General features: G+C 42.9%; 3 protein-coding genes across 9 annotated transcripts in view; 1 reads left to right on the forward strand and 2 right to left on the reverse strand.

The window, feature by feature from the left end:
* LOC138949430 (TP53-binding protein 1-like) overlaps positions 1 to 270 on the reverse strand; it is a 129,615-nt gene extending 129,345 nt beyond the window's left edge. For 3 of the 4 annotated variants that reach the window (XM_070321282.1, XM_070321274.1, XM_070321259.1), the window contains exon 1: positions 181 to 270. The gene's annotated coding sequence lies outside the window, so the exon portion shown is untranslated. Of the gene's footprint in view, positions 1 to 105 lie in introns of all 4 variants that reach the window. The other variant, XM_070321266.1, reaches the window with a different exon arrangement.
* Positions 271 to 463: 193 nt separating this feature from the next.
* LOC138949456 (small ribosomal subunit protein eS6-like) lies at positions 464 to 7,701 on the forward strand. Its single transcript, XM_070321292.1, has 5 exons — positions 464 to 532; positions 835 to 966; positions 1,439 to 1,649; positions 2,609 to 2,758; positions 7,423 to 7,701. Exons 1-5 carry the CDS (start codon positions 527 to 529, stop codon positions 7,650 to 7,652), a joined length of 729 nt encoding a protein of 242 aa, XP_070177393.1. The 5' UTR covers positions 464 to 526; the 3' UTR covers positions 7,653 to 7,701.
* Positions 7,702 to 12,060: 4,359 nt separating this feature from the next.
* The window catches only part of LOC138949464 (tumor necrosis factor alpha-induced protein 8-like), an 84,046-nt gene continuing 70,309 nt past the window's right edge, over positions 12,061 to 25,797 (reverse strand). For all 4 annotated transcript variants that reach the window (XM_070321296.1, XM_070321311.1, XM_070321319.1 and 1 more), the window contains exons 4-5: positions 23,938 to 24,155; positions 12,061 to 21,614 (exon numbers count right to left, since the gene is read on the reverse strand). In XM_070321296.1, coding sequence (XP_070177397.1) covers positions 21,261 to 21,614; positions 23,938 to 24,155 — 572 coding nt within the window. In that variant the 3' untranslated portion in view covers positions 12,061 to 21,260. The remainder of the gene's footprint in view (positions 21,615 to 23,937; positions 24,156 to 25,797) is intronic.

The following is a 25,797-nucleotide window of genomic DNA, read 5'->3' on the forward strand; positions in this document are numbered from 1 at the left end:
TAAGGGGAAGTTTTTAACATGGCTGTTACGATTTTGAGAGCAATGCAGAAGGAAATCTAACTGCAACAATGGGGGTGTGTGCGACAAGGAGCAAAAAGAACTTACAACGACGAATAAGCCTTATGCGGACTATTTTCTGTCCTAAATCAAGGTCTTGTGGCTTCGGGGAAAACTTCATACCCAGTATCGCAGCTTCAGGACAGTAACGTTCCGTCATCGAAGTGATCGCAGTCTACCTACCCAAGCCATCCATACTCCCGCCATTTAAACTCTCTAACATTAATTGCAACATGGTTTTTGTCTGGACGGCTAAGCTATAAAATGGATACAATAGGAATAACTCAAAAATACTTTTTAATAATGTTGAAAGTGAATGACCGATATCGTGGAAAAGTTACCCCTGAGCAGATAAACAACAAGACATAATTTCCTTAACAAATCATGTTATTAGAGATTATTTGTGTTCATTTCCGGTTTTGGTCTTTCCTTTTCCGGTACACCAAGCGAAGCACTTGGGTTTATCAACATGAAGGCATGTGAATTATTTCTGAAAGTTTCCATGGACATCCATTAGGATTGAAATATGTATTAGTAAAGATCAATTCTTCGATATTGTTTATTTACTCCAGGCGTTAAGAAATTGTGCCGGAGCCTGCATTTTCTTGGGATTATGTCGATTGATTTCGAGCAGCGCTTTGAGTTTGAGTGTCCCACAAAGTTCGTGTTGAAACGACTGGTGTTATGAGAGTGTGTGTGTCTGTGTGTGAGTGAGACAGCGACTTATTCCACCACGATCCTAACGATTTAAAACTAAACTGATGATTTGTGTTGCAGTTAAATATAGCCTTTCCGGCCACTGGCTGTCAGAAGCTCATCGAAATCGACGATGAGAAGAAGCTACGTCCGTTCTACGAGAAGAGGATGTCCACAGAGGTGTCCGCAGAATCCCTTGGTGATGAGTGGAAGGTATGCAAAAGGCGTCATCTCCCAACCAACAACGCTGCTGTTGTGACTCCAGCATTTGCATTCTCTAAATAATGTATTCTCCACTTCTCAAATGACCACTAGCCTATTCCAACAGGGCTCAGTTTAGTGCAAAACAGGCTGCGAATATTCTGTGTACTGTTGATGCAGTTTGTGTAGATTTAAACTCGAGGGACACGCATGCATTTGAGTCATTCAAAGGAGCGCACATAATCATCTTCACATGTGTAAACACTATCAAGTTAGTTGAAGTTTTATAAACTACACTATCAAGTTAGTCAGAGTTATTGTACAAATTTAACATATTTGTATGGTTTTATAAACTTTTAAAACTTGTTCAATGCTTAAATGATGAAAATGAAATTATGTGGGTAATGGGTAAATTTCTTATGGCACCTTAGTTAGGAAATGTTGTTAAAAGAGAATGGTGTCGAATGGCTACTCGGTTGCACAGGGCTACGTGTTCCGCATCACCGGCGGCAACGACAAGCAGGGCTTCCCCATGAAGCAGGGTATCCTGACCAATGGGCGAGTGCGTCTGCTGCTCAGCAAAGGCCACAGCTGCTACCGCCCCCGTCGCACCGGCGAGCGTCGCAGAAAGAGCGTTCACGGATGTATTGTGGATGCCAACCTCTCGGTCCTGGCCCTGGTCATTGTCAAGAAGGGTGAGTGGCTTTCACCAGCTTCCAGCTCAAGTTGCACCTGTAATGATATCCTGTACCCCAACCCAAGTCTTCACTCTCTCTGACACCAGAAATTTGAAAACTTGTGGTCCTGAGTCAGTGTGTGGTGTTAAGATTGTCCTTTTTTGGTCCCAGGTTAGTGTCAGATTTAGAGGTTGTCCTATGTGGGCAGGAGTTGACTCTGAGGGGAGAGAGGTTTAGGGTGTGACTTTCTTGTGGTTTGTGTGTATATGGGGCAGGAGAGAGAGAAAGATTGAGGGTGTGACGGTATTTCATGCAGTATGCTATGTTCCAAGCCTCGTGGAACAAATAGTCCGTTGAACCTGGATTGATAGATGTCCTGGCTTTGTCTGCGTGGGATAAAATTCATGGTCACAAGACCTCATTCATGTCAACCTTTACCACTGTTAGTGTCAACCGGCAAGGTATAGGACAAATGTGCCCGATGAAATGAAAACGACTAAACGTAAAAAAATAAAAGAATGCATCAATGACTGAAAACCAAGGCCTTGGAGCGACACTCATGTGTGTTTGTATTAATAATAATAATAATGGACATTTGATATAGCGCATAATCATATATACATATGCTCAATGCGCTTTACATATTAATTTCTGCGGGAGAGAAAGAGATTTGAGGATGTGACTATTTCAAAGCTGAGTGTGTGTTTGTATTGTGTCAGTGTGGGGGACAGAGATTTGAGGATGTGACTATTTCAAAGCTGAGTGTGTGTTTGTATTGTCAGTGTGGGGGAGAGAGATTTGAGGATGTGACTATTTCAAAGCTGAGTGTGTGTTTGTATTGTGTCAGTGTGGGGGACAGAGATTTGAGGATGTGACTATTTCAAAGCTGAGTGTGTGTTTGTATTGTGTCAGTGTGGGGGAGAGAGATTTGAGGATGGAACTGTATTTCACACACAGTGTGTGTCTGTATGGTGCAGGAGAGGGAGAGATCGAGGGTCTGACAGACACCACAGTGCCCCGTCGTCTGGGCCCCAAGAGAGCGTCCAAGATCCGCCGCCTCTTCAACCTCACCAAGGAGGATGACGTCAGGCAGTACGTCGTCAGGAGACCAATGCCAGAGAAGGAGGGTCAGTATCATTAGAATCAAGATCTGTCGTCCGGCAAGGATTTTGGGGTAGAGGGCTGCCATACTAGCGCTGATTTATGTAATATATTTTTTTTGTTGGGTTCAGTTTTCAAAACGGGCGTTTATCACTACAGAGGTGCCAAAAGTAGAAATTCATTTGTAATTTAGCAAGATGTGTTATTGGCTAGTGAATGCTTATTTTGATAGGAAAGACTGGCCTAATTGGAATAGAACTTTAGAAAGCTTTTCAAATCTCTGTGAAAATACCACTCGAGCCCAGGTATGTGATTGTAATTGCTTCGATGTCATTAAAGATACAGTGCCTAAGTCACAGCATGGAGAGCCTAGCCTGTCGTTTTGTCGCAGATTACGGTATAAACAGCCATGAGCTTCTCACAACTATCTGACAGATGCCTACACATGCCTTTAGTGTTGCCAGCCAAACAAAACTTCATGCGGTTTAAACCCGCTTTTCAGGAGAAGAACAAAACTGATTATTTTTATACCCCCCGCGGGTTAGGGGGAAGATTTTACCCGATGCTCCCCAGCATGTCGTAAGAGGCGACTAACGGATTCTGTTTCTCCTTTTACCCTTGTTAAGTGTTTCTTGTATAGAATATAGTCAATTTTTGTAAAGATTTTAGTCAAGCAGTATGTAAGAAATGTTAAGTCCTTTGTACTGGAAACTTGCATTCTCCCAGTAAGGTAATACATTGTACTACGTTGCAAGCCCCTGGAGCAAATTTTTGATTAGTGCTTTTGTGAACAAGAAACAATTGACAAGTGGCTCTATCCCATCTCCCCCCTTTCCCCGTCGCGATATAACCTTCGTGGTTGAAAACGACGTTAAACACCAAAGAAAGAAAGAAAGAAAGATTATTTTTATTATGAAATAGTGTTTATATTCGTTCCTGATATGGATAGAAAGGAAAAAAGGTTAAGGGGAGGTTCTACTCTAGTATAAAATATCACCAAAATCGCTTCAGTTGTGTTCCTATTTAGAATGGGAAATATTAATGGATTTCGGCTCAAATAAAGTCAAATGCATTGCTGACCCATATATTGTGTTAGTTAATATGTCACGACAACTGCCGTTGAGAAACAATTCAACGGAAAAACATACATTATCTAGAAACCGAAAATAGTGATGTTGGCGTTACCTTGATAATTCTTCAAGGAGCGCACATTTTTTAAAGAAATTCAAAACATACAATAACATGTAATTGGACTACATTTTGTGGAATCAAAATTACGTTATTTTAATTAAAACGTTGATTTCATCATATTTACATATAACGGTTTTAACTGACAAGCTATATTTTCTTTGATTTTATCCCGACCCACAAACGCCTTCCACAAAGTGTAGTCCTATGAATACTAAAAAGCCATGCTACGTTTTGTTCCAGTCGGTTGAGAACATTTTGAGTTATCAAGGAAACGGCGAAGCAAGGTGCCGAAAACATCATTCTGAGAAAAAAAGGCTTCAAAGTTTAGATACTTTTTATTCTTGTTGAAATTCACAACATTTCATAAAGATCGGTGAAAAATTAGAAAATAACGGTTTATAACTGACAAAAGCTTGGTTTTCTTCTGAAAAGTACGTATTGAAACTCAGTTATGGACAACGGACCTACTCACAAAATTTCATAAAGATTGGTGAAAAAACGGGATTTAACGGGTTTTTAACTGCCAAAAATCAACTTTTTATTCTTGTTGAAATTCAGTTAGGGACAACCAACCTAACCACAACATTTCATAAAGATCGGTGAAAAATTAGAAAATAACGGTTTATAACGGGTTTTTAACTGCCAATAATTAACTTTTTCTTCTTGAAAAGTTTGTATTGGAGATCAGTTAGGGACAATGGTCCAATTTTGGTGTAAATCCGACGATTAGGGACTAAGAAACAAGGAGCAGAGTGTTTTTTGGCGGTTAAACTGTCATTTTAACGGTTTAATGATTTGGTGAAATTTCTTCCACCACAATACTATACAATGTTTTATCTACCCATTATTGCAAGAACCCCAAAATCACAACTGAAGCGATTTTGGTGATATTTTATACTAGAACCTCCCCTTAACTCATGTATTGTCAATCGTTTTTAACTAAACAATTCTCATGGAGAATTTATTTAGTCTGAAGACTTGAGCACAAAATCATCAAGAATCTAGTTACACCAAATATCTACGTCGACATCGGTTTGGTGCTTACTAGTGAAAGGGTAATGGTTAATGATCTGTGGAGAGGGTAAACATGTGTACTTAGTGTCTCCAGGTGTTTGTGAGAATGTTAGGGTTTGCTAGTAGGTTTATGATCTGTGGAGAGGGTAAACATGTGGACTTAGTGTCTCCAGGTGTTTGCGAGAATGTTAGGGTTTGCTAGTAGGTTAATGATCTGTGGAGAGGGTAAACATGTGGACTTAGTGTCTCCAGGTGTTTGCGAGAATGTTAGGGTTTGCTAGTAGGTTAATGATCTGTGGAGAGGGTAAACATGTGGACTTAGTGTCTCCAGGTGTTTGCGAGAATGTTAGGGTTTGCTAGTAGGTTAATGATCTGTGGAGAGGGTAAACATGTGTACTTAGTGTCTCCAGGTGTTTGTGAGAATGTTAGGGTTTGCTAGTAGGTTTATGATCTGTGGGGAGAGAAGCGTGTGTACAGGCAGGAAGTTTGGTGTTTGCTAGTAGGTTTATGATCTGTGGGGAGAGAACCGTGTGTACAGTGTGTGTGTACAGTGTGTGAGCAGGCAGGAAGTTTGGTGCTTGCTAGTAAAATAGAAATGTTTATGATCTGTAGAGAGAGTAAAGGTATGTGACCCCTTCACACAAAATGATAGATAAGTTGATTTTTAACATCCTGTGATATGTATATGCTAAGAAAGTATAGAAATCCCTCTTTAAGATGATGTTAGCCGTATTGGCGTTAACCGGTAATTAACCGGTTGAAACGAGAAAATACCGGAACAAAATTGGCTGCCAGTATGACCTACCTTAGGACTACCCATTGGAAGAACAACAAAACCAGTTCTCAGTTGACGCTGGGCGATGTGGCAATGCTACTCAGTTGACGCTGGGCGATGTGGCAATGCTACTCAGTTGACGCTGGGCGATGTGGCAATGCTACTCAGTTGACGCTGGGCGATGTGGCAATGCTACTCAGTTGACGCTGGGCGATGTGGCAATGCTACTCAGTTGACGCTGGGCGATGTGGCAATGCTACTCAGTTGACGCTGGGCGATGTGGCAATGCTACTCAGTTGACGCTGGGCGATGTGGCAATGCTACTCAGTTGACGCTGGGCGATGTGGCAATGCTACTCAGTTGACGCTGGGCGACGCCGCGATGTGGCAATGCTACCCAGTTGACGCTGGGCGATGTGGCAATGCTACTCAGTTGACGCTGGGCGATGTGGCAATGCTACTCAGTTGGACTCAACTGGTTCCAATGACCAGCCTACTGGTTTTTTCTGGACTGTTTGCATCATAAAAGTTTGCGTACTGGTTTGAAAAAATACTAGCGCCATCTGGTTAGTTGCTAGTGAATGCTATAAAAATGACTGTTACATTAGTTTAAAGCAACTAACCAGCATGCCGGCCATTTTAAGACAATGACTGTTGAAGTAGTCACACTGAAAACAGGTATTTTTCCCCAGCAACCTAGGTAATTCACGCTCAATAGCTTAAAGGCTGCCATACTCGTAGCGTTCATTAATTAATTCATATTGTTTTCATGTGCCAATAATGTTATAAAACTGTACCTAAGGGGATATAATAACGATTGGCTGTAGCTTTCGAACAAAGGAAAAATGATTTCAGTATTACAAAGTGGTGTTGATAGTGTCGAATGTAAACAGAACAGTCTCAAACGCCATCTTTGGTTTACGAAAAATAGCCCAAGTCCTAGAGAACTGTTGCTAAACAATGCAATAAAGAATTACTTATTTCTCGTAATTAGTAAGGACTTCAAACCTAAAACTTTGCAGGAAGCTTAATTTATACATCCCCGCGACGATGGGAAAAGCCCTGGAAGTAATTAAACTAATTAAATAGGACTGTCAGCCTTTAAGAAATGGTGAGAAATAGAACAAAAAGCATAGAAATGAGACCAAAAATAGTTTTGTTTTTGGCCATTTCAACGTTTTGATTAGGTTTCTATGAAAGTCTTGGGGCAGCAGATCAAAATTAAATCCATGACCTTTTCGACAATGTATAATAAGCGGGGGTTCTGCAAATAATCTGTTTGACAATGTGGCTTTGTGTGGCCTTTGTTTATAAGAAAAGCACACTTCGGATTGATAGTACGTATCAATACACATCAAGTTAAACACATTTTTAGGATGAATTTGACTAAATGCAGGTAGTATTAGGTAAATGAAGCATAGTTCTCTCCGAAACAGCAAAAAAGTTAATTTCAACCATATTGACCCTCGCCACCTTATTCTGTTTGCTGAGCAGGTGGCCGCCAGCGACTTGTCTATCATTTTACACATATGTACCGGTACCGTGTTTGCAGACAAGAAGCTTGGTGCTTGCAAGTAAAAGAGTAATGTGATTGATCTGTACTGAGAATAAACAAGTGTACTGTGTGTGGGCAGGCAAAAAGCTTGGTGCTTGCTGGTAAAAGGTTAATATTTCTATGTGGGTAGAATAAACGTGTGTACTGTGTGTTCAGGCAAGAAGCCCAAATCCAAGGCGCCCAAGATCCAGCGCCTGGTGACGCCAGTCGTGCTGCAGAGGAAGCGAGCGCTGCGTTCGCTGAAGAAGAAGCGGGCTGACAAGAAGCGCGACGACGCAGCGGAGTACGCCAAGCTGCTGGCCATGCGGCTGAAGGAGGCCAAGGAGCGCAAGCTGGAGCGCAGGAGGAGTTCTTCCCGCAAAGACTCCATGCGCAAGTCACAGTGAACACCATGAACACTGCATCTGTGTGAATAAAGAAAGCTTGAAGACTGTCCTCTCTGGCTGGCCTTTGTGTGTGTGTGCTGGTCGACTTTGTGTGTGTGTGCTTGTCTATGGTTGTGTGAGTGTGCCTGTAATTGTCTAAACTCTTCTTTGAGTGTGTGCTTGTCTTGTCTTGCTGTCCGCTTTGTGTTTTATTCGTGAAGTCTGTACGTGTTAAGGTCTTTCTTGTGCTGATGCCTTGGTCCAAAATAGGAGTGTTTCCACTACACATATATTTTGGAATAGGGTACCAATTGTATTGATCATATAATAACCCAAAGGCTAGTAATTGAGGCATGATTCTTCAATGACCAGAAGTTGTCTCCCTTCAGTCATAGATCACTCCACCCATCAGACTAGACATTGGTCGCTTGTTGGCTTTTTCTGCGGAGTGAATGTATGAACAGGGGACGTCACCCTCCCCGTTGAAGACCGAGCACAGTTGGTAGAAAGTTATTCTTCAGTTTTAGTAGTGTCGATATGTGGTGATAAAGATTTGCAAAAGAGGTTACATAAGGAGACTGGAGTGGAACCTGTATCTTAAAACATGCAGTCCTTCCAGTGTAAGCCGAGAGCACCCTTAGACTGGACATGTACAGTGACATGTAGCAAAATGCCTGGCACCCTTCGACTGGACATGTAGCAAAATGCCTGGCACCCTTCGACTGGACATGTAGCAAAATGCCTGGCTACTTTCTGTTCAGAGTGAGACTATTTGGATGAATGCATTGTGCGACTGACGTCAGTGCCAGTCCACAAACTGAATTCTGCACAATAGTGTCCACTCTGCAGTCAATATGTCCACTCTGCAGTCAATATGTCCACTCTGCAGTCAATATGTCCGCTCTGCAGTCAATATGTCCGCTCTGCAGTCAATATGTCCGCTCTGCAGTCAATATGTCCACTCTGCAGTCAATATGTCCACTCTGCAGTCAATATGTCCACTCTGCAGTCAATATGTCCGCTCTGCAGTCAATATGTCCGCTCTGCAGTCAATATGTCCGCTCTGCAGTCAATATGTCCACTCTGCAGTCAATATGTCCACTCTGCAGTCAATATGTCCACTCTGCAGTCAATATGTCCGCTCTGCAGTCAATATGTCCGCTCTGCAGTCAATATGTCCGCTCTGCAGTCAATATGTCCGCTCTGCAGTCAATATGTCCGCTCTGCAGTCAATATGTCCGCTCTGCAGTCAATATGTCCACTCTGCAGTCAATATGTCCACTCTGCAGTCAATATGTCCACTCTGCAGTCAATATGTCCGCTCTGCAGTCAGGATATTGTCTTGATAGTACTCGCCAAAGCCTCCATGTGGAACGTATGTCACTGCTGATTGTGGGCAATAACGGAAAGACAAGACAACAGTCTCAAAGTGAAAGTGGATGTTTTCCGGAAATTGCGCAAGCGGAAATATACGATCTCTCACAGCACATATTCGCAAGAATAAGGCCACAGGCTTCAGCTTCACACCGGATACTGACCCAACGAAGCACATCAACCGAGCAGCGGCCCTGTGTCTATGCTGTGACGTCATCAAAAAAACGTGGGTATCCTCAGAAAACCGTCCAAAAAAGCACTTACAAGACTTGTTGATGAATACTTTATTGTATACCGAGCAACAAAAGAAACGCGAATTATTTTTCGATATTTTGATTTTAAAAAACGCAGTTAATCTGAGAGTGACAATTTTTGGGATATAGAATCTGATGCCCTATGCAGTCATGTGTAACAAAGCTGTTGTATGAATATTTTCCCATTGCTGCTGTCTCAACGCACGGGACAAACTGTTTCCACGTAAAACACATGATGCGCGCTTACAAGCGGAGTAGAGGAAACCTCATGTGTGAGATGTGTTCACTGATGCATTGGTAACAAGTCGCGTAAGGCGAAATTACTACATTTAGTCAAGCTGTGAAACTCACAGAATGAAACTGAACGCACTGCATTTTTTCACAATGACCGTAGTCCGCCGCTTGTGCATAACGGAGTGAAACTGACGAGCCTGTTCAGCGCGGTAGTGGTTTCGCTGTGCTGCATAGCACGCTTTTCTGTACCTCTCTTCGTTTTAACTTTCTGAGCGTGTTTTTAATCCAAACATATCATATCTATATGATTTTGGAATCAGGAACCGACAAGGAATAAGATGAAATTGTTTTTAAATCGATTTCGGAAATTTAATTTTGATCATAATTTTTATATTTTTAATTTTCAGAGCTTGTTTTTAATCCAAATATAACATATTTATATGTTTTTGGAATCAGGAAATGATGTAGAATAAAAGGAACGTAAATTTGGATCGTTTTATATAAAACAAAAAAATTATTACAATTTTTAATGACCAAAGTCATTAATTAATTTTTAAGCCACCAAGCTGAAATGCAATACCGAAGTCAGGCCTTCGTCGAAGATTGCTTTACAAAACTGAATTTCAATCAATTTGATTGAAAAATGAGGGTGTGACAGTGCCGCCTCAACTTTTACAAAAAGCCGGATATGACGTCATCAAAAGTATTTATCGAAGAAAAGAAAAAAACGTCCGGGGATATCATTCCCAGGAACTCTCATGTCAAATAGACCTTTTTCACTTAAATTTTGGCGCATGCGCTGTGAAGTTTATTGTCAGATCTACCGGAACTAGGGGGCAAAGGGAAAAATCGACAACGAGGCTTGGTGCAAAGTCAAGTGCGGAGACGACGAGGCAAACTGTTGTTTTTGCAACTGCAAGTGCAACAGTGGAATGAAGAAAAAGAAATACGGTGGACAGAATTTGTCATTGTATGGCTTTCCGATGGGTGCAAGTGCGAAGGCGTAACAGCGAAGGACGCGATGGGTGCAAGCAATCCGACGACAGGGGTTTGTCGTGCCATTGAAAAGTCTGCTCGAGTCACTTCGTGTCTGGCAATGGCACGGCTATCAGCGATGCCAACTACGTTGACTTCGTACTAGCCCTTAATCTTGGATTTCCCCCTCCCCACTCTCTACCTCTCTCTCTTTCTCTCTCGCATGATACCGTATACATACATGGATGTTTTTCTGTGTGTGAGTTTGTGTGTACGATACCGTGTGTACGTATGCGTTTGTGCGCGTGTGTGTGTGTGCGGTGTGTGTGTGTGTGTGTGTCGCATGATGACAATCGGCGGCATGGTATGATACCGATCAGCGACATCGTCGAGTCTGAATGGGTGAAATGGGTTCAAAACAGCGGCAACGTTTTATTCGTTTATTTCCTGAAAAACGGCTCCAATGACAGTTCTAAAGGTTGATACACAACATTCAAATGTTGTTTTATCTTATATCTAATGTTTGCTACTACCGTGAGAGACAATATCACGAGCAAGTGTGGTAGCTTCTTCTTCTTCAGCGTTCCAGAATGTTCTGGTTACGCCTGTGAGCTCGTTTGCATAGTTAGCTTCACTCCGCTTTCGTTGAGTAGGCATGCTGGGTATTTTTGTGTTTCCATAACCCACCGAACAGTCCGACATGGATTACAGGATCTTTTCCGCCGGTGCGCACTTGGTCTTGTGCTTGCGTGTACACACGAAGGGGGTTAAGTCACAAGCAGGTCCGTCTGCAAACAAGTTGACCTGGGAGATCGGAAAATTCTCCACTCTGAACCCACCAGGCGGCAGCGACCGGGAGTTCGAACTCACGACCTCCCGATTAGGAGGCCGACGTCTTACCACCAAGACACTGCGCCCCGTCTTGTGTGTTAGAATTTTGTAACTGCCTCAACCTTCTCAAGTTCTCCTTTAGTTTTCACAAGTTCTTTCTTTGCAATGGCTTCTGAAATTTCTCTAAAGACACCGAAGGTGAGCCGGGCTCTGTGAGTAAGTGTGTGTGTGTGTGTGTGTGTGTGAGTGTGTGCCTGTGTGTGTGTGTGTGCCAGTGTGTGTGTGTGTGTGTACCCCCCGCGGGTTAGGGGGAAGAATTTACCCGATGCTCCACAGCATGTCGTAAGAGGCGACTAACGGATTCTGTTTCTCCTTTTACCCTTGTTAAGTGTTTCTTGTATAGACTATAGTCAATTTTTGTAAAGATTTTAGTCAAGCAGTATGTAAGAAATGTTAAGTCCTTTGTACTGGAAACTTGCATTCTCCCAGTAAGGTAATATATTGTACTACGTTGCAAGCCCCTGGAGCAAATTTTTGATTAGTGCTTTTGTGAACAAGAAATAACCTTCGTGGTTGAAAACGACGTAAAACACCAAATAAAGAAAGAAAGTGTGTGCGTGTGTGTGTGTGTGTGTGTGTTTGTGTGTGTGTGTGTGTGTGTGTGTGTGTGTGTGTGTGTGTGTGTGTTGGTACAAGCAGAGCACGACAGACAGACAGACAGACAGACAGACAGACAGACAGAAAGAAAGAGACAGAGAGAATTGAATTGAATTGAACTTTATTCAACAAGGATTAAGATTTAAGGCTACGCCTTTTCTTACAATCTGTCCTTGGGACGCACAGACACACAATGATAAAATTGAAAAATTAAAAATTAAAAAGTTAAAAAGTCAGAAAACTTCAGCACGTGATGATAAAGATGACGATGATGATGATGATGATGATGAAGATGAGGCATGAAGAGCATACATATGTGGTTATTCATAAAATCAAATGCATACTATGCAAGTAATTATAAGTACAAGCTGGTAGCAATCGAACAAGTAGCAATAGTACAACAAAAATATGTTCAGAATATACAATGCACAACTCCGCCTGGATGCACCCTCAAGGTCTTTCAGCCGGTCCACCCCAAAGGTCTTTCAGCCGGTCCACCCCAAAGGTCTTTCAGCCGGTCCACCCTAAAGGTCTTTCAGCCGGTCCACCCTAAAGGTCTTTCAGCCGGTCCACCCCAAAGGTCTTTCAGCCGGTCCACCCTAAAGGTCTTTCAGCCGGTCCACCCTAAAGGTCTTTCAGCCGGTCCACCCCAAAGGTCTTTCAGCCGGTCCACCCTAAAGGTCTTTCAGCCGGTCCACCCCAAAGGTCTTTCAGCCGGTCCACCCTAAAGGTCTTTCAGCCGGTCCACCCTAAAGGTCTTTCAGCCGGTCCACCCCAAAGGTCTTTCAGCCGGTCCACCCTAAAGGTCTTTCAGCCGGTCCACCCTAAAGGTCTTTCAGCCGGTCCACCCTAAAGGTCTTTCAGCCGGTCCACCCTAAAGGTCTTTCAGCCGGTCCACCCTAAAGGTCTTTCAGCCGGTCCCAAGCCCGGATAAAGGAGGAGGGTTGGGCGTGGGGTTAGCAACTCCACACCGCCAAAAAACCAACTTGCTACAGAAACCGCAACAAAAACAAACCAACAAGCGGCCCTATGCTCCACAGGGAGTCTACAGGAATAAGTCAAGTAAGTCATACAATGCACAGCATATCTTTGGAGTAATACTAAGTGTGGTAAATCAAAACGCGTTAAACTACTCAGACATTAAGTGTTTTTTGACACATTTTTAAAAACTTTTTAATGACTTTAAGTGCTTAAGGGATGATGGAAGTGAATTCCAAACTGATGTACCCGAAAAAGCAAGACTGGTTTTATAAAGGTCAATTCGTGGAGGTGTTTAAAGCTTGGGGCCAAACACGGGTACTTGAGGGTTGATGCTACACCATTGCAATGTCCCGTTTTACACAGCTTCAAAATCAATCGAATTTCTAACAGATTAGGATGTCTGTCTGATGTTCCGTTCACTATATTTCCGTGCTGAATTGCCCCCTTTCGACGTTTTGCTGTTTTTACATTTAGTCAAGTTTTGACTAAATATTTTAACATCGAGGGGGAATCGAAACGAGGGTCGTGGTGTATGTGTGTGCGTGCGTGCGTGTGTGCGTGCGTGTAGAGCGATTCAGACCAAACTACTAGACCGATCTTCATGAAATTTTTCATGAGAGTTCCTGGGTATGATATCCCCAGACGTTTTTTTCTTTTTTTCGATAAATGTCTTTGATGACGTCATATCCGGCTTTTCGTGAAAGTTGAGGCGGCACTGTCACGCTCTCATTTTTCAACCAAATTGGTTGAAATTTTGATCAAGTAGTCTTCGACGAAGCCCGGACTTCGGTATTGCATTTCAGCTTGGTGGCTTAAAAATTAATTAATGACTTTGGTCATTAAAAATCTGAAAATTGTAAAAAAAAATATTTTTTTCTAAAACGATCCCAATTTACGTTCATCTTATTCTCCATCATTTGCTGATTCCAAAAACATATAAATATGTTATATTCGGATTAAAAACAAGCTCTGAAAATTAAATATATAAAAATTATTATCAAAATTAAATTTTTGAAATCAATTTAAAAACACTTTCATCTTATTCCTTGTCGGTTCCTGATTCCAAAAACATATAGATATGATATGTTTGGATTAAAAACACGCTCAGAAAGTTAAAACAAAGAGAGGTACAGAAAAGCGTGCTATCCTTCTCAGCGCAAGTACTACCCCGCTCTTCCTGTCAATTTCACTGCCTTTGCCGTGCGCGGTGGACTGACGATGCTACGAGTATACGGTCTTGCTGCGTTGCATTGCGCTCAGTTTCATTCTGTGAGTTCGACAGCTACTTGACTAAATATTGTATTTTCGCCTTACGCGACTTGTTACATTTAAAGAAAAAGCTCCGAGGAAACCGTTGATGCTGCTGTCCGAGAGTTAACGAGGGTCATTGAGGGTATCGGCAAAAACACTCGCGCCGACATGGTTGAAAGGTATTTCTACAGAATGTTAAAGTGTGTCGCAGCTCTGGAAGGATCCTCATATTAGTCGGTAATAAAAACAATGATATTATGTTTTGGCCAAGTTTGTAATTTCCATAAACTTTTTATTTATTCATTTATTTATTAATTTTAGCAGGTTCGGGTGCAAAGCTATAAAAAGTTGTACTCTCTGGTAGGCCTAATGATATGATAGCGTATCAACAAATCCAGTCTGTAGGTTGCTTGCCTGGGGGACATGAAGCATCATCAACGCCCGGGTCACCGCAACACGGTGGCCTAGTGGTAAGGCGTCCGCCCAGTGAGCGGGAGGTCGTGGGTTCGAACCCCGGCCGGGTCATACCTAAGACTTTAAAATTGTTAATCTAGTGGCTGCTCCGCCTGGTGTCTGGCATTATTGGGTTAGTGCTAGGACTGGTTGGTCCGGTGTCAGAATAATGTGACTGGGTGAGACATGAAGCCTGTGCTGCGACTTCTGTCTTGTGTGTGGCGAACGTTAAATGTCAAAGCAGCATCGCCTTGATATCACCCTTCGTGGTGGACTGGGCGTTAAGCAAACAAACGCCCGGGTAAGCCTAATTCCCACTGATAAACAGGGGGCGTCACCCATCCTGTGACTTCTTGCTCACTCAATGCTGAGTGGTGTCCCTTTTACCTCAACAGAGACCAAAGAGATTTATGTTTCCTCGCCCTCGAAGCACTCCTCGACTGCTAAACATTATACGATTGTTTGAGAACCTCCTTTTGATTAACAAAATATTGTTCACGTTTTTACATTAAACCTAGCAGCTAACGCATTTTAGAACAGTACACCATTGACTTTCAGGGGTAGACAAGAGAAAAATTCTTACAACAAAATAATTTGTTTGACAAAGATCTTTTCATTTGTTTTGCTGCAGATTTTTTTGGAAGGCAGAAACAGACTTGAACCTAGAACATGTTGGATAAATCCAAATGTGTTGAATTGGTTTTTTGTGTTTTATTTTTTTTGGCGTTCGAAGCAAGCATTGATGAATTTAGCAAATTTTATTTAATGTGTCATGAATCAAAAACAAGAAAGGTAAGTTGTATTTTATGTATATAAGTTGTCATGAAAGTATTTAGAACACTTTTTGTTATATTTTTCTCATGTATTTGGAAAAGTATATGCAATTTTTGTTAATTACACCGGTTTCCAGAAATACACATTTGCTTTCATTCGCATTTCCCTTTTGGTATGTTTTATCACCCACAGCATTAATTGCAATAAACCATTGACTTGACATTGACTTGACTTGACATTAATTCTGGAGTTATCCCATAATCCATTAAAGATACTTTCTTTTAGAAAATGACATGCAAATGATCTTGTAAGCTACCATAGATCTGTCTAGAGTTGTAGTTACAAATCAACAACACAGCTTTGCCGTCTCACAATAAATTCAGCCCAAAACTTCCACTCTGCTCATAAAGCGGCCAGACTTATTGCGACCATGGGTCCAAGTGAAAACATCCTGTGTGATAGCCTCCACGGATCAGTGGGGATATGCACGATGGGTTACAAGTGAAAACATCCTGTGTGATAGCCTCCACGGATCAGTGGGGATATGCACGATGGGTCCAAGTGAAAACATCCTGTGTGATAGCCTCCACGGATCAGTGGGGATATGCACGATGGGTTACAAGTGAAAACATCCTGTGTGATAGCCTCCACGGATCAGTGGGGATATGCACGATGGGTTACAAGTGAAAACATCCTGTGTGATAGCCTCCACGGATCAGTGGGGATATGCACGATGGGTTACAAGTGAAAACATCCTGTGTGATAGCCTCCACGGATCAGTGGGGATATGCCTGATGGGTTACAAGGCGAGGACATCATAATAATAATAATAATGAATAAATTAATCAATAAATGAATAAAGATATAATAAATAAATACATAATTTATACTTCGGTCCCACGTTGTCACACACAAAAGCACATGATACTGCTATCCAGACTTGTTGAAATGTATTTTATTGTGTGACCATGGTTTTCAATAAACATGACATAACCAGATGATTTAGCAAAACACAAAATGAAAAATAAATAATCTGTGAGTGTGAGAGTAATACAGCTTACAAACACAACCAGCAACTTCAACACAAGTATTCATTGGCAAACATTTTAAAAGAAAGGCCACCATTATTTCAAGTTACAAACACCATTGAGCGTTTATCCTGTATCACCCACAGGCAACTTATCATAAGAAGGCAGAAGTACGAGAAAACCAAGAAAAATAATCAAATCACTTAACATTAACAGTAAGCTAGCTGGATTTGTTCAAATTTATTTTATTGTGTCAAAATGTTTCACAGCTAAACACAAAATAAACATCATTTCGCAAGACAACATGGGAGGAAAATGTGTAACAGTAGGTCTGTAATTTCAAAGTTGCATGATTTAAAACAAAATCATGATTTATTTAACAGTTATATGCGTTCTCCACATATCCCTGGTGCAAATTGTGATGACGTGCAAATTGTGATGACGTGCATCATTATCATTATTACAATGATGCAACGGAAGCAAGCTACAGTGATGCAAGGGAAGCAACCTACAGTGGAACCCCTCTTTTAAGGACCCCCCCCCCCCCCCCAATTTAAGACTTCCTCCCTTTTAAGACCATGTTTTCTCAGACTTCCTGTACATAACCTGTGTACATTTACCCCCATTTTAAGACTCCCTCTTTTCTGAAACCAGATTTTCTGACTTTTTGTTTTTAGGTCTTAAAAGGGGTGTTCCAATTTGAAAAGCTAGTGAAGCGGTCAAGCTAGTGAAGCTAGTGAAGCGGTCAAGGCTGGCTTCCCACCATCACTTACATTTCACAGTTCAACTGTGTAGCCTTGCGGGCGTCTCATAGCCACTGGTTAAAGGGACGTTAAAGAGTCAAGTTTTGGACTAGGTTCTAGAGTCAAGTTTTAGACTAGGTTCTAGAGTAGAGTTTTAGACTAGGGTCTAGTGTAAAGTTTTAGACTAGGTTCTAGAGTAGAGTTTTGGACTAGGGTCTAGAGTAAAGTTTTAGACTAGGTTCTAGAGTAGAGTTTTGGACTAGGGTCTAGAGTAAAGTTTTAGACTAGGTTCTAGAGTAGAGTTTTGGACTAGGGTCTAGAGTAAAGTTTTGGACTTTCTTTATTTGGTGTTTAACGTCGTTTTCAACCACGAAGGTTATATCGCGACGGGGAAAGGGGGGAGATGGGATAGAGCCACTTGTCAATTGTTTCTTTTTCACAAAAGCACTAATCAAAAATTTGCTCCAGGGGCTTGCAACGTAGTACAATGTATTACCTTACTGGGAGAATGCAAGTTTCCAGTACACTAACTGTACAAAATTGCATAAAAGTGTGTAGTGTCACACTACACAGGTGTTGTAACATTCCCGGTCCTATAGCAGCTACACAGCTGATGACACTGAACTGACGTCACAATGGCATTTTGCCAACCTTCCTGTGGAACCCTTGCAAAATATGAAGGTAACATGTTCATACACAAAACTGACTGTGTAAACATACATGTCAACCTATATGACACACTTACCATAGTAAAAGCCTCATCACACCATAAGACGGGACCAAAAAACCATAAGAAATCGTAGTTCGAGAGTGTTCCATGTAAATGATTGCTTTCTTGTGGCCTTCAGTTTGGAAATGGCGCTCCAAATCGAATTTTCCGGACGCAGTAACTTTAACAGACTTTAACATGTAAACTGACTGCAAGACATGTACATCTACACGCTACAGTCCTCTCTAGTACTGTTTCTAGCTAGTGGCTAAGCCCCCTTATCAGTTAAACAAGATGGGACAACACCAAACAGGGTTATTCAACACAAAGTCGATACAATTCCTGGAGGTGTTTGCATAGATACCAGGAAAACGGCTGAGTTCAGTTCTCGGCAGAACTAGGATCACGCTCAACCTTGTGCACTAGGCAAGACTGGTGTCAATTGCACAGTTCACTTTTACTGCAGTACGACTAAAGTACGTCATTCTACGATGCCGTGATCAAAGAAATGCTTTATTTCACAACTTGGTTAAATAGCTGACAGCAAAGCAACACCGCTGGGCGTTGATCCAGTGGTCAGCTGATAGTCACACATGTCGCACCACCTTGGCGGAGGAACTCCACAATGTTTTACAGCAAGCGGTTATGAGAGGCACTTTATGTCCTATTTTTTTTTTCAATTCGGATCGAATGTTTGTGTCAAAAAGCTTTTCAGTGGACAAACATTTTGTCAAATTGTTTCAAGGGTGAAACAAAATGTCACGTGACATGAAACAAGATTGAAAAAATAACAACCAGGACATGCATCCTGTGCTTTTTGTGGTACAATGTCTACCAGGGACAACCCGCTCATGAAATGCACTGGCCTTGCATCAAATTAGACCCTTCTGCAGCACTCCATTTTCTGGAAACACAATGAGCAACCATGCAATAGCACCAGATAGAACACTCATCACAAACAGCACCAGATAGAACACTCATCACAAACAGCTAACTCTTTCACCCAACAGCACCAGATAGAACACTCATCACAAACAGCTAACTCTTTCACCCAACAGCACCAGATAGAACACTCATCACAAACAGCTAACTCTTTCACCCAACAGAAAGTCTGCAGCCACACCTATATGCAAAAACCATTCCATAATCCAGAGAAAAGATGGTGGCCACATCTAATACTTGGCCCTCTCTGGAAACAAACACAAAGCAAATAGGTAAGCACCTGAAACCCCTCTCCACATGGACTCTCCCAAGGAGGCGAACAAAAAGAAGAATTGGTTAGCGACTAAATTGGTCTGTGGCTACAAAAAGTTTGCCTCTGTACTGTTCAGTCATCTACATAATATATCTAACATCCTCTACCGTTGAAAAGAAACCTTTCTGTAAAGTCCTAGAATCAACAGCTACACAGCATAAAATTCCCAGGTTTCATTGTAATTTGTCCCCAGTTCCACATACACCAGGCACTTAGTGCTAAGCCTACATTCTGTCCAATGATTGCAAAATGAACTGGATATCTCACAGCCAGTTCAGATACAAGTTTTACATCAAACGTGAAAACGTTATGAAAACAGGGTGTGTGTTTTTTTTATAAAGATCACATGGAAGAGCTTGGCTTGTTCTGCATAACAAAAACTTGTGAGCTTGGGCCATGTTCCATCAGAAAGTGCAACCATGTTCCATCAGAAAGTGCAACCATGTTCCATCAGAAAGTGCAACTTTGTTTCATCAAAAATTGTGACTGGTCCCACAAGACAGATTTCCGTGTGGTTAACAGAAGGTGACTGGTCCCACAAGACAGATTTTCGTGTGGTTAACAGAAGGTGTTGAGAAATAAGTGTAGGGTTGTCAAAGAGTGAATACTCTTGCTTTTAGTGAGTCAAACTTTCCCACGGTACATTATATTCCAGTCACTAGCGAGGGGTGTGTCTGACACACGTGGACACGGAGCATGTGTGGAAAGCTTGCCTCACTAGAAGCAAGAGTATTCACTCTTTCCCGTACAAAACCGACAAGAGTTATTTCAAGAATTCTTCTATTGGCCTTCATGTTTTGCCAGTTATTTCAGTTTGGACCACCGACACAATCAATTCATCCAACTCGCACCCACAGCACCAACAAAGTGACCACCTACAATGTCCAGTGACTTGACGGTCCAGCGTCAAGAATGACCATGGCACCTGGTCAAGCCAGGATCCTATCACCTTCTGCCGTCCAGTAACTTCAGCTGTGTGTGAACAAGCATCAACGTCTTCACTATCACAAAAACACATGTTGAGCATTTCTGACATGTCCATAAAAATGGCAGCTTTCTTTTCCTACACACTTTTCCCATAAGAATGCTCCCTGCCATAATACAAAAAATGCAAAAACGTAAGGGTGGAAGCAGCCTGCATGCAACAGGTATAACAAAAAACAAACAAAAAAATTTCCCAAGTAATGAAACCGTCACAGCAAAACATTTGCCCATAATGTGCCTTCTCTTAATAAAAAAAAGATGGCGATGCCAATGTTTGCCGCAATGCCTTCAGACCATTGCCCCATTATTTCTACTCTCCAGCAATGGCTACTTGTAATTTACAAAGCTTTCAGCTAACGTTTTGCTTGTGCCATCATGTCTACACATCGGTAATGGCAACATCTGCCACAAAGCTTTCTGTACAGTGTCTTCTTGTTCTGCGTTATCTGCACCGAGGCTTTGTGAAACTTTGTCCTAACAACGCTCTCAATCTCTTTCTTTAGAGAGAGTCAAGTTTTATGTGTGCCCAACTTTTCATTTTTAGCTGAAGTGTGTCGACAAAGTCAGCCACTTGTTGCATAGCGTAAGGGAGGTAATCAGCCGTGTCTGCAGCTTGCCTTCAATGCTTCTTCATGAGGTCTGCTATCTACAGCACCTCTCAGACTGCACACAACACTGCAGGCAACATTCTCTAACTGCAGACTTGCCGGCAACATCCTCTGACTGCAGGCAACATTCGCTTACTGCAGACTGCAGGCAACATCCTCTGACTGCAGGCAACATTCGCTTACTGCAGACTGCAGGCAACATCCTCTGACTGCAGACAACATTCGCTTACTGCAGACTGCAGGCAACGTCCTCTGACTGCAGGCAACATCCTCTGACTGCAGGCAACATCCTCTGATTGCAGGCAACATTCGCTTACTGCAGACTGCAGGCAACGTCCTCTGACTGCAGACAATGTCCTATGACTGCAGCCAACATCCTGCAACTGTAGGCAACATCATGTAACTGCAGACTGTAGGCAACGTCCTCTAACTGCAGAAGTGCACGCCATGTCACAGCTGTTTATAAAATGGCCTCCTGACGGAGAGTGTTTTCAACACCACACCCCAGCTGGCACTGATCAGAGTGCGCCTTCATCTATCAGTTTGTGCAAGTCCTGAACGATGGCGTCCATGTAGGGCTTAATGCCGGGCTGCTTGGCGAACATAGCGTTGAGAAACTCGGGGTCAGCGAAGGTGTTGAAGACGAGGTCGATGCGACCCTTGGTCTTGTCGGTGAGATGCCGTGCGATGATGTCCTGCAGCAGCTGCCGACACTCGTTGACGCTGGTGGTGACGAACTTCTGGTCATAGGTGAAGTCCACCTCCCAGAAGCTGATGACGGTCATGACGAGGGAGTTGAACTTCTGCTTGAACTGCATGGCTAGCCGCAGCTCTTCCGCGTTGAACTGGTCGTTCTTGTGCAGGATACCAACCTGTCACATACAGGCACACATTTACATTTCAGTTTCAATTGGCATTGTAGTGGAACCCCCTTTAAGACCCTCCAGAGTACGGTCTCATTCAGGCAGCCATAGGCCTCTTCGGGGGATGTATGCTTGGTATTTTCATACTTTTATAAACCATCACACTCTGACATGGATTACAGGATCTTTTCCGTGCACACTTGGTCTTGTGCTTGCATGTACAGTGGTACCTCTATATAACGACTTTGAAAATGTTACCGAAATTCGGTCGTTATATGGAGGGGTCGTAATATGGAGGAGTTGGTTTATGTTCATGTCCGGTCCGTCTCTGATCCGGATTGAATGACATGGGCGTTTTGATTGATGCCACCCACAAAGTATGGTAACCAGTTTTCTATTCAATTAATTACCCACACAAAGTTTGCTGGCCCCGTAACTATTCAATTAATTACCCACACAAAGTTTGCTTGCCCCGTAACTATTCAGTTAATTATCCACACAAAGTTTGCTGGCCCCGTAACTATTCAATTAATTACCCACACAAAGTTTGCTTGCCCCGTAACTATTCAAGAGTTAAGGTTTGCAATAAACACACTGAGGTCGAACAAAAGCATGCGGTCCCAAAGCATGCACATCGTTGACGATGTCGATAACATTACCAGTTACAAATCAGTCATACGATACCCAGCAAGGATTTTGGTTAAAAACAAAGACACAGTGTCCCAAACGCAAGGTACCGAACGTAAAGAACGGCGGCAGTGTGTTGAAACTGATGTAAAATTGTAGCGAAAAGCGTCAGTTTTCACGATGAAGCGCTCGCTCCTTCAAGGGACATCATTGCACTTCGGACTGTCCAGAGAGTTGAGTAATTTAGGACACTCCACTACTCATCTTCAAACTTCACTGACGGGATTATGAGGAGAATTTATTGATTCAACCAAACGCGCGGTTGTACATCACGTCACGGATCGGGGAAAGCAAAAAAAAGTTCCAGATTTTGAAACTATGTTCTGGCGTCGGCCATTTTTAGCTTGACAAAAACACTTGCACGTGCTTCGCTGACGTACATCGCAAAATTTCATGACGTCACCACAACTTTCGGTTTTGGTTTGATGTGCAGATTACTTTCATGACGTTTCTGTAACTTTGTGTGTTGTCAGGTAAGAGTTACTGCACAGGTCTGTGCAAAATGAAGCAGAGATCTTGCAAATGAGCTTTATCTAGTCATAACAAAGTAATGACCTGAAATAGAAACGAAAACCCGTGGCTTCAGCTGTTCGCGTGCCGAAGTGATGTTGTACACGGAAAGGATTTCCACAATTTTTGAGCGTCCGTATCACGCACTGACTGGACTGGAGATATAATTAGAGTAAACCAAACCCATGATAATTTTGGGAAAAGTCGTTATAAGTCCACGTATGGACGGTCGTATGTCGTATCAGAGAGGGGGACGTAATACGGAGGTGAAAAATACTAAGACAAAGAAGAAGAAAAAATCCGTCAGAGAAAAGTCGGTCGTATTATTGAGGGACCCGTAAAAGAGAGGGGTCGTAAAGGGAGGTACCACTGTAAAGGGAGGTACCACTATAAAGAGAGGTACCACTGTAAAGAGAGGTACCACTGTAAAGAGAGGTACCACTGTAAAGAGAGGTACCACTGTAAAGAGAGGTACCACTGTAAAGAGAGGTACCACTGTAAAGAGAGGTACCACTGTAAAGAGAGGTACCACTGTAAAGAGAGGTACCACTGTAAAGAGAGGTACCACTGTAAAGAGAGCCACTGTAAAGAGGGGTACCACTGTAAAGAGAGGTACCACTGTAAAGAGAGGTACCACTGTAAAGAGAGGTACCACTGTAAAGAGAGGTACCACTGTAAAGAGAGGTACCACTGTAAAGAGAGGTACCACTGTAAAGAGAGCCACTGTAAAGAGAGCCACTGTAAAGAGAGGTACCACTGTACACACAAAGGGGGATAAAGCAGCAGCAGGTCTGCACAGAAGTTGACCTGGGTGATCAAAACATCTCCACCCTTAACCCACCTTGCGCAGTCGCAATTCGAATCCATGAACTTCCACCAAGGAGGCTGATGTCTTATCCACTACGACACTGCGCCCGTTGTCGTATGCATTTAGAGCACTTACCTTTCTTTGTTTATAAGATTCTGTATTCTTAGCCCATCATGCAAAACCACAGACACGACTATTTTATAACCATGACCATTTTCACCCCCCCCCCCCCCCCCCCCATTGGGATTCGAACCCAAGACCTTCCGCTTAGCAGGCAGATGTCTTATCCACTAGGCCATTACGCCCTTCCGTGAGTGCAGTGGTTACCTTGACGACGGTCTTGACGATGTACTTGAGCACCTTCTCGGCCTCCTTCTTGTTGCCCTTGTGTTCCTTCAGGATGCGGTACGCGTTGTCCAACACGCGCCCCGTCGTCTCGTCGATGAACGCCTTGGCGATCTTCTTGCTCGACATCTTGCCCAGCAGCTTCTTCTGCGCCCTCAGCCCCAGCCCCCGGGAATCGAACCCCGCGCCTGGCTCTGCCACTGGAAAGAGAAAATCATCACGCTACTGTTAGAACTTTGATCTCCATTACAACAACAAACTCAACCTCTCCACTGGTTCTGCCACTGGAAAAAGAAAATCATCACACTGCATTTATATATTTATATATATAGTTGCCTGACTGCAACCCTCTTGTTTGTTTTGTTCTTCTGCATCACACTACTGTTAGAACTTTGATCTTCATGGTAGCTCAAGTGGGAGAGCATTTGACTTGTGGTCCTAGGATCAGGGTTTCCAATCCAGGCCGGTGTCACGAACTGAAAACTCTGCCTGAACAATCCTTCTCATTGCGGTCAATGCGCATGCGCTAACATGGGGAAATTAATCAGGTCGTGAACAACCTAACCCTTACCCTAACCCTAATCCTAACCCTAACCCATGGCTCGTTCGGTCAAAGGGTCGCATTTTTTTAAGTCCAAGATTGGCGCATGCACATTGACCGCAATGAGAAGGATTGTTCAGCAGAGGTTCCAGTTCGTGACACCAGGACCAAAAGTCAACTTTATGTGCAGACTCAGAGACGGTATCCATGTCCCACCTCGTGTCATCACAGTGGCACGTAAAAGACCTCGCTCATTCTGCCATAAGTGCAGGTGGCTGAATACACCTAAACACACATACACCTGTGTATCTCATCTAAAGTCGGGTAACACCCGGGAACATGCCCCTAACGGTTTTACCCTGAGGGCGTAATTAAAACAACATTATCAGTAAAACAACATTATCATTGGTCAGTCAGTCGTGCAGTGTCACCGAGTCTGCCGGGGCACTGGCTACCTATCACTTGACCTTTGGTTTTACATTTCCCTTGACCCAAGCAAGCACCTCTACACGCCTTCTCCATGCTATGATAGGAATTCTCTGTGCCATGATAAGAATGTTCCACCTGTGCACACCAAAGACTGCACTTGACTGGTACTGCATTCAACACCTGTGATACTTCCTTCTGCTTTCCCTTTTGTTCTTTCCTGGCTGAGAATCTCTCTCTCTCTCTCTCTCTCTCTCTCTCTCTCTCTCTCTCTCTCTCTCTCTCTCTCTCTCTCTCTCTCTCTCTCTCTCTCGTAGTGACGAAACAAAAGTCATAAGTCCCCCCCCCCCAAAAAAAAAATCCTCCATTTTAAGTCCCTGTTTTGTAAGACTGTTCATAATCTCTCTAAATTTGACCTCGATTTTCAGACTCCCTCCTTTTGAAGACCTGATTTTGTCAGATTTGTGAAGGTCTGAAAGGGGAGGTTACCCTGTAGCACGATAAGACCAAACACCGCTCTTTCCATTCTGGTCAACGCACACAAAAGTGAAATGACTGAACTTCCTTTGATTCAGACTGTGATTTTTACGTCCTCTTAAAACCAGGTGGTCTATCAGTCATGGGTGGGAGCCGAAAATATTGCTAGGACTGAACATTTTGAAAGGCCGGGGTCCAGGGGCCGCCAAGGCTCCGGCGGGGTGCAGGGGCAGCGCCCTTGCTGGGGGGTCTAGGGGGGCAGCGCCCCCCAGCCGAAAATGAATTTTAGCATTTTAGGGAGGGTTTAGGTGGCCTCTCCTGACTTTAAATTTTAGAACAAACAAGCTTTTTGGAGATGCATAATTCAGTAAAACCTCCCACCAACGACCTTGAAAATG

The sequence above is a fragment of the Littorina saxatilis genome, linkage group LG1 (assembly GCF_037325665.1).
Source record: "Littorina saxatilis isolate snail1 linkage group LG1, US_GU_Lsax_2.0, whole genome shotgun sequence".
NCBI classification, from domain to species: domain Eukaryota; kingdom Metazoa; phylum Mollusca; class Gastropoda; order Littorinimorpha; family Littorinidae; genus Littorina; species Littorina saxatilis.

What these genes read in the sequence shown, in the direction of transcription:
- LOC138949456 (XM_070321292.1), top strand. An exon ending in CCTGGTCATTGTCAAGAAGG is followed by an intron (nt 1,650 to 2,608) that starts GTGAGTGGCTTT and finishes TGTATGGTGCAG; the next exon opens with GAGAGGGAGAGATCGAGGGT. An exon ending in ACCAATGCCAGAGAAGGAGG is followed by an intron (nt 2,759 to 7,422) that starts GTCAGTATCATT and finishes CTGTGTGTTCAG; the next exon opens with GCAAGAAGCCCAAATCCAAG.